The sequence below is a fragment of the Chelonia mydas genome, chromosome 27 (genome assembly GCF_015237465.2).
Source record: "Chelonia mydas isolate rCheMyd1 chromosome 27, rCheMyd1.pri.v2, whole genome shotgun sequence".
Taxonomy (NCBI): domain Eukaryota; kingdom Metazoa; phylum Chordata; order Testudines; family Cheloniidae; genus Chelonia; species Chelonia mydas.
In genome coordinates this window covers 9594901-9607203 of record NC_057860.1, presented here as the reverse complement: position 1 = coordinate 9607203, position 12303 = coordinate 9594901, and the positions used below count along the sequence as shown (strand labels likewise).

At 49.2% G+C, this 12303-nt stretch overlaps 1 protein-coding gene across 3 annotated transcripts in view; it reads right to left on the bottom strand.

The window, feature by feature from the left end:
• Positions 1 to 12303, bottom strand: part of LOC102939794 (beta-1,4 N-acetylgalactosaminyltransferase 2) — a 68456-nt gene that overhangs the window by 40881 nt on the left and 15272 nt on the right. For all 3 annotated transcript variants that reach the window (XR_005223477.2, XM_043536746.1, XM_043536745.1), the window contains one exon: positions 9420 to 9504. Coding sequence is in view for 2 of the 3 variants with exons in the window: in XM_043536746.1 (XP_043392681.1) it covers positions 9420 to 9502 (83 nt within the window). In the remaining variant the exon portion in view is untranslated. The remainder of the gene's footprint in view (positions 1 to 9419; positions 9505 to 12303) is intronic.

Here is a 12303-nt window from a genome sequence, read left to right as displayed (position 1 = left end):
ACCAATCATTCATTTTCTGATGTAGCTGTAAAACTAATCTGAAAAGCTTTCAAAATAAATCACTTTAAAAATGTATAGTGTGCACCTTCTAAAAATGAAACCTACATCTGAGTTGTGAAGAATATGTATTAAGGTTATAACAACCAACAAAAATGCACTTTTATGTAGAAATCCATGATTAAATCAAGTCTTCCTGACTAGTGATTTAATCAAATCCTAAAAAGAAAAGGAGTACTTGTGGCACCTTAGAGACTAACCAGTTTATTTGAGCATGAGCTTTCGTGAGCTACAGCTCACTTCATCGGATGCATAGCATATCGTGGAAACTGCAGAAGACATTATATACACACAGAGACCATGAAACAAAACTTCCTCCCACCTCACTCCCCCGCTGGCAACAGCTTATCTAAAGTGATCCTCAAGTAGAGTAGAGTGGCTCTACTTGAGGATCACTTTAGATAAGCTGTTGCCAGCGGGGGAGTGAGGTGGGAGGAAGTTTTGTTTCATGGTCTCTGTGTGTATATAATGTCTTCTGCAGTTTCCACGATATGCTATGCATCCGATGAAGTGAGCTGTAGCTCACGAAAGCTCATGCTCAAATAAACTGGTTAGTCTCTAAGGTGCCACAAGTACTCCTTTTCTTTTTACGAATACAGACTAACACGGCTGTTACTCTGAATCAAATCCTATTTAGTCAGTACATACACAGCAGTTTCCTCCTATAAATTCCCCCTTTAGCACAAACTTTGTTGTTGTTACAGTTTTAAAAGAAACCTCCCCTCCCACGCCCCATCTGTCTATATGGAAATGATGGACAATTATTTAAATGTCTCTTAATGGATGTGGCTCTCTCGTCCTTGTTTAGTTTTTTACACTAAGATTCTAGTATATTTATTTTAAAAGCATCAGTAGACAAATTGGTTTATTTTAGATTCAGTTTTATTAAAATTAGCCATTGACTCACCTATAATGAGAGGCGAGAGACATGCACTGACTGGGGATCTCTACAACTTTGCTGACAGTCAAGCAGAAAGCCCCATTTCAGCCCAGAACATTATAACCTTTGCAAGTCAAAGGCCCATACTGATACCAGCCTGAGGGCATAGGAAGCATCTTTACCAAAGGAGGGAGTGAAGTGTGTTTTGCCTATCTGAGCAGATCAGGTTAGTTTTTAACAAGCAAAAGAAAATGCTACTGCCGTTTGTTTACAAGGAGAACTGTTCTGCAGCCAAGGGGTTTCCTCTCCTGGCCAGTATCAAGCACTAGAATCCCTGAGGTTCAATTCCAGGAAGGCTCTTCCCTTTACCCCCAGACAGGGCGTAGTCATTTGTTTCTACTACAGCAGCAGTATCTGCCAAACTCAATAGCCCAGTTCAATAGAACTGCACTGGGTTTGCATTTGCAGAGTTTCCCCCAGAAAATCTGAAGCCTGAACACAATGGGCAGAAATTGGAGACAACTCCCTTTCACTGGGTTATTCCACTAAAAAAATACCCCAAAAAAAAACAAAACAAAAAAAACCACATACACAACAACAAGCCACAATCAAACTGGCAGTAAGATCTCGGAATCCACTGGCAGCTGAATACCAGATCTACGTAGGAAGCCCAGACATAAGGAGAGATCCATTCCCAGAACACGCTGATTCTAACCAACCAAACCCTCCCCCCGGCCTCCCCATCATGAGCTCCCCACAAGCAACCAATCTGAGCTATATGGCAAAGAGAGCTGTCCAACCCTTCCCAGAAACTCACACCCCTAGTACACAGGTACCCAATACCATCTTAGCTCCAGGTATTCAGTATCTACAGCCTCACCCACACAGGTATATCCAATGCCAGCCCTGCACTTGATACTCAGTGTCTACAGCCCCACCCTGTTAACAAGTGCAATAGCTGCAGACCTACCTGAGAAACAAAGAATCAAACAAATCTTTACCCTGAAGACGCATATACAAAACCACCTAAAATGAGCTAGGGGAGAATATTTATCTGCTCTGTAGACTTTTTTAAAAAGCAATTGCTTTAGCATGGCACAAAACTACAAACCTGGAATTGCTGTAAGGTCAAATTGTTGGTGAAAAAACATAAAATGTAATTCAATTAGGTGTCAGTCTATTAAAATCAGGATTATAACAAACCTCACAACATCTAAGCCAAAAGGAGAAGCCTTGTCCATTTCAATATAGACAGTGACAACCCAGCAATGCTACTGGAAATGTCCCCCATCCTGAGATTTTCAGCCAAACTACTCAAAAGGTAAAAAGCTTCCTCTGTGGGGAATGGCTCAGCTATACCATCACCCTATGCAAAATTCTCTCCATGAGAACAAACACCTACTAGAAATATACTGCAAACAAACTACTGCTCAGCTTAGAAAGGACATAAATATTAATCTTTTAAAACAAAAATAGCTGCAAACTAAGCAAAATAAATTTTATTTTGGAAATGTAGAAAGAGTACACATACTTAACTGTCTATTCTTTCAGCTAACAGTTAGCTGCCACTGCCATATGAATCAGAGCAGTGTATGCCCCCTCCAACCAAGCTCACCTGCACCACACAGAGTGGTCTAGCAGGTAGGCTCCTGGAGTAGGAGTCAGGAGAGGTGGGTTCTGGTCCCAGCTCAGTCAGTGGCCTGCTGTGTGACCTTAAGCAAGTCCCTTCACCCCTCTGTGCCTCTATTTACCCACCCATCCTTTGGTCTGGTTGGTCTTCCTAGACCAGCAGTTCTCAAATGGTGGGTCAGGACCCTGAAGTGGGTCATGACCCCATTTTAATGGCGTTGCCAGGAATGGCTTAGACTTGCTGGGGTCCAGGGCTGAAACCAAAGTCCGAGTCCCACCACCGTGGGCCGATGCCAAAGCCCAAGGGCAGGGCTCAGGGCCGTCCTTAGGATTTATGGGGCCCTATGCCAATGGTTCTCAAACTTTTACGCTGGTGACCCCTTTCACATAGCAAGCCTCTGAGTGTGACCCCTCTTATAAATTAAAAACACTTTAAAATATATTTAACACCATTATAAATGCTGGAGGCAAAGCGGGGTTTGGGGTGGAGGCTGATAGCTCATGACCCCCATGTAATAAACTTGTGACCCCCTGAGGGGTCCTGACCCCCCAGTTTGAGAACCCCTGCCTACACAGTATTATTAAACTGTTGCTCCTATGCCCAACTTGCTCTTAGCAACACAAACATAAGCTTACAGTATTGGAAAACTTGTCATGTGCACTTTATTAAAAACAGTTTAATTGTGCTGCCTTTGCCCCTAACCCCCGCACTTCCCTCTCACCTGCACCCCCAAACCCAGCCCTGCACTGCCAGCGTGCCCCATCACACCACCATCCTGCCCAGTATCCCATTCCCCCTTATGGCCAGCAACCCCCATGCCCAGTGGCTCCTCACCCAGAGATCTCCACCACAGAACCCTATGCCCAGCGATCTCCCACCCAAAGACACCGCCCCCCACTGCCCAGTGCCCCTCTCACAGCCCCCCACCCCCGCAACTGCCCAGCATCCCATATTCCTGATGGAATTCAGCACCAAAAAATTAAATTTTGTCAATAAATAAATGTGGAGGCCCCAGTAGAGCAGTGGCAAGCATAGGCCACTGGCTGCATGGAGATGGGAGATCACCCTGCAGCCTCCTCCCTCCCCACTCCACCCCACCCAGGATAGGGACTTGGCAGTGAGATACCTCTGTGTGCATGTCAAAAGGCCACAGGGAAGTATTTTACATGATGGCTGGGATGTCTGCCATGACCCAAAATCTCTTTTTTGTCATTCAAATGAATAGCTGATACCAATGGCTGAGTCCAGCCCTCATCCAGGCCCTTGCCTGACACTGCTCTGGGCCATCAACTCCCAAATGGCCTTTCATTCTCCCTAAAATAGAGCATTTCCCTCTAATCCTGACAAGTGAAGAGGAACTTGGGACATGCAGTTTAAAAAGAAAAGGAATTATATTCAGGCACCAGTCTTTTTTTCTGCCCTGATTTACACTCCTGGTTGCCCCACACGGCTCAGTGGGATTGTACTGGGTATAACTCGGCACGCAGATTCAACAATGCTTCAACAGGGGGCTGGAGCCATAACCAGCCACGTCTCATTTGAACAGCGGCTCTTGTTTTGGATTATTTAAAGCCGTTTTTAAAGGTCTTTCCCGTGGGTGAGGAAGAAGGTGCTGCACTCTTGAAGGGACCTTTAAAATCCCACTCAACGCTGCACTGTTTAGAACTCTCCCTCGTTCAAAATGCTACCAGCTTAAGAGGCAGCCCTGGAGATACTTGGATCCACAAGAAAAAAAAAATCACATCCCTTTTCCCTAAATAAAAGTTTTCAGCTACTCCAGCCTTGTCAAGTGTGAGTCCATCTCCCTCCCCAGCTAAGAAGTTGCTCCCTCCCTTGCATTCTGCAGTCCTGATTGCTGCTTTTCTGCTCCAGTACACCCCCCTCCTCCCATTGTTTTAGTGTCAGTTTCCTCATGTTAACATTGGAATATTGTGAATGGGCAGGAAAAGCCTCCTCCCCAGCCTGGTTGTGTGTGCGCCTCTCCCTCCTCCGAGCCCGTCTCTGCTGCTGATCCCTGCTGGGAAAGGAAGGGGAGGAAAGATACCAGTCCAAAGGGGATCCTTGGCATCTGGGCTTAAACTTCGGAGCAGAGGGAGGTGGAGAGAAAAGGAGACCAGGAGACAGACTGCAGGGTGTTGCCGGGGCAGGGCCTGTGGGCAGAAGAGGGGAGAGGGGCAGGTACAGTGGGGGGCTGCTCGGAACAGCTGCTCTCCCCTGGGGCCACCAGCCTGCTCCCCAGGAGGCCCTAGCGAGTTGGCTGCTCACTCACTGAGCCAGACAAAGACCCCCCCAGCTCTTTTCCCTTCCCAGCCCGGCTCCCCCCAGCAATCCCCAGCCCGGGTCCTCCTTCGCCCCCGGGCTCCCCGAAGTCCGGTGCCCAGCTCTACCCCCGAGCTCGGCTCCCCGCTCTCTTCCCAGCCTCCAGGTATCCCCCCCCCCCCCCCAGCTCCCCAGCCCGGGTCCTCCTCCGCCCCGCAACATCCCATGCCCGGCTCTACCCCCCGAGCTCAGCTCTCCCGTCTCTTCCCAGACTCCGGGTATCCCCCCACGCCGCTCTCTCCCCAGCCTCCAGGTTTCCCCCCGCCCCCCCTGCTTACTTACATGCAAACTTCCGTGCCCCCCCTGCTGAGGCGGAGCGGAGCGGAGCGGAGGGGCCAGGGTGGCCGGTCGGGGAGAAGCCGGCCCGCCCCTGGGGAGGAGAGGAGTCCGCGCAGCAGCCAGCGAGGGGGGTGCCCCAGATTTCTGGGTGCCCTACGCAGTCGCGTATGCCTAAGGACGGCCCTGCGGGGTCCGAAGCCCTCGGGCTCGGGCCCCCCTTCCCGGGACGGTGGGGCTCGGGCTTTGGTCTCCCCACCCAGTGCCGCAGGGCTGGGGCAGGCTGAGGCTTCGCTCCTGGGGGCCGTGTCGTCAGAAGGGGTGGCCAGCTGGTTTTCAAAGTTTTTTTTTCTTTTCTGGCGATCCAGTTGAAGAAAATTTTTGATGCCCGCGACCCAACGGAGTTGGGGATGAGGGTTTGGGGGGGCTCAGGGCTGGGGCAGAGGGTTGGGGTGTCGGAGTGAGGGCTGCGGGGTCTGGCTGGCAATGAGGGGTTCAGGGTGTGGAAGGGGGCTCTGGATTAGGGCAGGGGCTTGGGGTGTAGGAGGAGGTCAGGGCTCTGGGCTTGGGGTGCAGGCTCTAGGGTGGGGCCAGGGATGAGGGTTTGGGGGGGCTCAGGGCTGGGGCAGAGGGTTGGGGTGTGGGAGTGAGGGCTGCGGGGTGGGGCTGGCAATGAGGGGTTCAGGGTGTGGAAGGGGGCTCTGGATTAGGGCAGGGGGTGGGGGTGTAGGAGGAGGTCAGGGCTCTGGGCTTGGGGTGCAGGCTCTGGGGTGGGGCTAGGGATGAGGGTTTTGGGGTGCAGGAGGGCTCTCTGGGTTTGGGGGGGCCTCAGGGCTGGGGCATGGGGTTGGGGTGTGGGAAGGGTTCAGGGCTCTGGGTGGAGGTGCAGGCTCTGGGGGGGGCTGGGGATGAGGGGTTTGGGGGGGGCTCAGAGCTGGGGCAGGGGGTTGGGGAGTAGGTTTATCTCGGGCGGCTCCCGGTCAACGGTGCAGCGGGGATGGTAAGGCAGACTTCCTGCCTGTCCTGGCCCTGTGGACCGCGCTGCGCACTGGAAGCGGGTGTGAGAATGCACCTTTCTCTCCCTTTATATACTGCAAACAGCCTTCAACAGTCATGGTCCTCCCAACCACTCTTGCTTGCAATAGTGTTCTTGCAGCATATTCTTTCCCAACAAGCGTTTGCACCTAAAGCAAAATCCTCTTTTCGGATCTACACGCTGCAGCTCAACTCTGCGAGCCTGCTCTCCAGCTATGACAGGTACATGTCTTGAGAGCAGAGCAGAGCAGAGCCGGGATGGGAGCAGAGAATTTCATCCTTGGAGAACACGGCTGTTTTCCTGTCCATAAAACCAAACCAACACACACGTCAGTGCTCTAGAGCCATGGTTGCAACACTGCAGCTTGCACCAGTGTGTTGGTGAAGCAGCAAGGACCAGTGCTTTTTAAATAAGTGTTTCCACAGATCAAAATCCTCCTCTTGGTAAAGGTTCAAGTGTATCCAAAACAGGGGTGGAGGGAGGACTAGAAGAGAATACACAAGTCCTCACAAATGCTGGGGAGGTCCCATCTGCCTTTTCTCATGTCTGCAGTTTTTCCTTCCGAGGGGGGTACAATTGCAGCTTAATTCCCCAGCGCCCACATTCTGCTGTCCAAGCGTGAGAGAGCCCAGCATGGTTCAAGCGCAGGAGATACAAGTGCTGCAGTATCCGCTCCCGCTGCGCGCCATGGAGCAGGAAGGGTGTTTTCCTGCAAGGCAGCTGGTAGCGGCTGAGGAAGGTTTCCACTCACTGTAACAGTTTATGCCCAAATACATTTGTTAGTCTCTAAGGTGCCACAAGGACTCCTCGTTGTTTTTGCTGTAACAGCCTTGTCCGTTTCAATATAGAGAGTGAAAACACAGCAATGCTATTGGAAATCTCCCCAATTCTGAGATTTTCAGCCAAACTACTCAAAAGGTAAAAAGATTCCTCTGTGGGGAATGGCTCAGCTGTCCCATCACCCTATGCAAAATTCTCTCCATGAGAACAAACGCCTACTAGAAATATACTGCACACAAACTACTGCTCAGCTTAGAAAGGACATAAATATTGATCTTTTAAAATAAAAATAGCTGCAAACTAATCAAAATAAATTTTATTTTGGAAATGTAGAAAGAGAACACATACTGAACTGTCGAGATACAGGCCTCGTAAGAAATGCAAGCCAGAACACCAGTGCCAGAAAGAAACCACTGAATAAATACAATTCACTAGTAAAACAACGTGTTCAATTATTTTGAACAGTATAATCCAGCTCATCCTGCTATGCAGGAGCAAAGTTTGTAGGCCAGTTTTAGCTAATAATTGCTCTGGCTTGGATCAAATCATAGTTGTCAGCACAGAGTAGGAACCCTGCCTATAGAGGTTTGGTTTTATTCTTTCACCTAACAGTTAGCTGCCACATGAATCAGAGCAGTGTATGCCCCCCTCCAACCAAGCTCACCTGCACCACACAGAGGTTTTCATCACATGAAAGGCAGCATGGTCTAGCAGGTAGGATACTGGAGTGGGAGTCAGGAGAGGTGGATTCTGTTCCCAGCTCTGTCAGTGGCATGCTGCGTGACCTTAAGCAAGTCCCTTCACCCCTCTGTACCTCTATTTATTTACCCATCCATCCTTTGGTCTGGTTAGTCTTCTTAGACCAGCAATTCTCAGACTGTGGGTTGGGACAATGAAGTGGGTCGGGACCCCATTTTAATGGGGTTGCCAGGACTGGCTTAGACTTGCTGGGGCCCGGGACCAAAGCCAAAGTCTGAGTCCCACCATCGTGGGCCGATGCCAAAGCCCAAGTGTGGGGCTCAGGTTACAGGCCCCCTGCCGGGAGCTGAAGCCCTTGGGCTTTGGCCCCCCTGCCCAGGATGGTGGGGCTCGGGCTTTGGCGGGGCTCGGGCGGGCTGAGACTTTGGTCCTCGCTCCTGAGGTTTAAAAAGTAGGATTTAAGTGGTTTCAAGTAATAACAGACAGAACAAAGTAAGTTACCAAGCAAAATAAAACAAAATACACGAGTCTAAGCCTAATACATTTAAGAAACTGAATACAGGTAAATCTCACCCTCAGAGATGTTCCAATAAGCTACTTTCACAGACTAGACTCCCTTAGTCTGGGCCCAATCCTTTCCCCTGGTACAAGTGGTAACTAGGGGATTTCTGATGACTGGCAACCCACTTTGTTCTGTTCCACCCCCTTTTATAGCTTTGGCTGAAGGAGAGAATCTTTTGTTTCTCTGGATTCCCACCCCTCCTTCTAAATGGAAAAGCACCAGGTTTAAGATGGATTCTACCAGTACCAGGTGACATGATCACATCCCTCAAGCCTCCATTCTCCCAGCCTGACTCACAGGAAGGCTTACAAGTAAACACAGAATCATAGAATATCAGGGTTGGAAAGGACCTCAGGAGGTCATCTAGTCCAACCCCCTGCTCAAAGCAGAACCAATCCCCAGTTTTTGCCCCAGATCCCTAAATGGTCCCCTCAAGGATTGAACTCATAAACCTGGGTTTAGCAGGCCAATGCTCAAACCACTGAGCTATCCCTCCCCCAAAAGCCATTTACAACCAATTGTCCTGGTCAATGGGAGCCATCAAGATTCTAAACCACCATTAATGGCCCACACTTTGCATAATTATAATAGGACCTCAGAGTTAACTTCATATTTCTAGTTTTAGATACAAGAATGATACATACATACAAACAGGATGAACACACTCAGTAGATTATAAGCTTTGTAATCATACCTTACAAGTGACCTTTTGCATAAAGCATATTCCAGTTACGTTATATTCACACTCCAAGCATATTTTCATAAGGCATATGAAGTGCAACGTCACAACTGGTACCCAGAAGTCACTTTCTACAGGACAGGCCCAAAAAGGAAAATAACAGAACACCACTGGCCATCATGTACAGCCCCCAGCTAAAACCTCTCCAGTGCATCATCAGCAGTCTACAATCTATCCTGGAAAACAATCCCCCACTCTCACAGGCCTTGGGAGGCAGGCCAATCCTCACTTACAGACAGTCCCGCAACCTGAAGCAAATACTCACTAGCAACTACACGCCACACCACAGAAACACTAACCCAGGAACCAATCCCTGTAACAAACAGTAGTCTTCTGCCTCAAGCCCCTGCTTAGAGCTCAGCAGGAGCTGTAGCACCCAGGACTCGGAGGCTGCTGGGTGCCCCGACCCCCAGGAACCCGACTTGCCCCAGCTGGGCTTACCTTGGGCTGCAGAGGTGGGTGGCTTTTCTGGCTGCCCAGGCAGCCCTCCTCTGGCGAGCGAGAAAGGGGACTGCCAGCTCCATTCCTGGGAACAGAAGTCACAGCTTTATATCTACTTCCTGGATCAGAGAGCCAGGGGAGGGAGGCACTGGCCCAGGCCCTGACACCAGGGGGAGCCCCCTTCAGTATTGCCAACCACCAGAGATAAAAAATCATGAGTTGGATTCACCCCCCCCGAAAAAAAAATCACGAGATTTTAAAAACAGCATCAAACCAGGTTTTTCCAGTTGGTCTGTTTACTTTTGTTATAAAAAGGCGCTTATATGCTATTTTATATGAATGTTCAATAAGTTTGTTCTTATAACTTAGCATAAGTTACTAACTTAGCATAAGTGATTAAAGTAGTTGAAACCTTAGGCCGAGGTCAAGCTGACCTGAGAGGAATGATCTGGAGGATGGTGTGGATTGCACCCTCAGCAAGTTTGCAGATGACACTAAACTGGGAGGAGTGGTAGATACACTGGAGTATAGGGATAGGATACAGAGGGACCTAGACAAACTGGAGGATTGGGCCAAAAGAAATCTGATGAGGTTCAACAAGGACAAGTGCAGAGTCCTGCAATTAGTACGGAAGAATCCAATGCACCGCTACAGACTAGTGACCAAATAGCTAGGCAGCAGTTCTGCAGAAAAGGACCTAGGAGTTACAGTGGATGAGAAGCTGGATATGAGTCAACAATGAGAAGGCCAATGGCATTTTGGGATGTATAAGTAGGGTCATTGCCAGCAGATCAAGGGACATGATCGTTCCCCTCTATTTGACATTGGTGAGGCCTCATCTGGAGTACTGTGTCCAGTTTTGGGCCCCACATTACAAGAAGGATGTGGAAAAATTGGAAGGAGTCCAGCGGAGGGCAACAAAAGTGATTAGGGGACTGGAACACATGACTTACGAGGAGAGGCTGAGGGAACTGGGATTGTTTAGTCTACAGAAGAGAAGAATGAGGGGAGATTTGATAGCTGCTTTCAACTACCTGAAAGGTGGTTCCAAAGAGGATGGATCTAGATTATTCTCAGTGGCAGCGGATGACAGGACAAGGAGTAATGGTCTCAAGTTGCAGTGAGGGAGGTTTTGGTTGGATATTAGGAAAAACTTTTTCACTAGGAGGGTGGTGAAACACTGGAATGCGTTACCTAGGGAGGTGGTGGAATCTCCTTCCTTAGAAGTTTTTAAGGTCAGGCTTGACAAAGCCCTGGCTGGGATGATTTAATTGGGGATCGGTCCTGCTTTGAGCAGGGGGTTGGACTAGATGACCTCCTGAGGTCCCTTCCAACCCTGATATTCTATGATTCTATGAATGCTGAAGAAGCAGCTACAAAACCAGTTGAGACTGCCCGTTATCACTGAAGACAAAAAAGAATGCAAGGAGTAGGACTGACTGTCTCCCAGAGCAAGTCCAGCACCCAGCAACGGACTGTCCACTCAGCAACAGAACTGTCCAATGGAAAAGAGCAGAGACCCCTACTCAAATTAGGGGATTGGACTTTGGACATGGGCAAGGGCGGTGTTACCAACTGTAAAGGGTATAATTGCTTGCAATTTCTGAGGGGCGGGGTCCCTCTCCTGAGGCACCCAGCTCGAGCTGTATTTCTGTTAACTAATAAAAGACGCATGTATAGATTAGACTCAGAATTTAGAAGTTCGTGGGATCCTAGAGTCAAATCAAGCACCTAAATTGGTGAGAGCAAGGGCTAATTGTTTTTTCCCCTAACAGTTTTAACCCCTCTATTCTTCTGTCTGGGTGTGGTCATTTCAGAAAAAAAGATATTACCTAATCCACCTTGTCTCTCTGGTGTGTATTGAGGAAGGCTATGCTTGTGCCCAGGGGCTGCTTTTGTTTTTATTTCCAACTGGCCCCTTGGCACCTGCCAAATGCTGATTTGTATTATTGCAGGTGTGACGGGGCAAGGCCAGATGGCTATAGAAAAGTAGCGGGAGATAGATATATTAGCTCCAGGCTAAACAAATCCCTGGTACTAGGATAAGTGAAATGACAGGTCAATTAAGACACCTGGGGCCAATTAAGAACTTTCCAGAAGGCAGGGAGACTGCTAGGTTGATTGGGACACCTGAAGCCAATCAGGGGCTGGCTGAAACTAGTTAAAAGCCTCTCAGTTAGTCAGGTGGGGGTGCATGTCAGGAGCTATGGGAGGAAGTTGTGCTGTTGGAGAGGCTGAGTAGTACACACCATATTAGGCACAAGGAAGGAGGCCCTGAGGTAAGGGTGAAGTGGAGCTTGAGGAAGTGAGGGCTGCTGTGGAGGAAGTAGCCCAGGGAATTGTACATGTCATGTTTCTAAAAGGTCAGCTACCATAGCTGATACTATTAGGGTCCCTGGGCTGGAGCGTGGAGTAGAGGGTGGGCCTGGGCTTCCCCCCACCTTTGCCCCCTGATTAATCACTGAGACTGGGAGACAACAGAGACTGTGCAAGGGAGGATAACTTCTCCTTACCGCCCTCGCTGGCTTATGATGAAAATGGCTCAGTAGACTGTGACCCTTGTCTCTAGAGAGAAAAGGGCTATGTGGAGGGTCACAGTGAGCCTCTGAGGCTAGCGAAATCTGCCAGGAAACGTGGGACCCATGGAGGCAAGGACAGAGCTTTGTCACACAGGGTATAGTGGGATGTAGCTTAGCATGAATGAACAAAACTCAGGGAAAAACATAGGCCAGTTTGGCTCTTATAACTGCCAGGCATTCTTACAACGTGGCATATACTAACAAGATATATGTGTTGGCTAACACTGCCTTGTGGCTGTTTTGTCTCCCTTTGTCTGAGACTGGATTTTCCCCCCCTTTTTAGGAGCTAGATTTAAAGGGTCAGT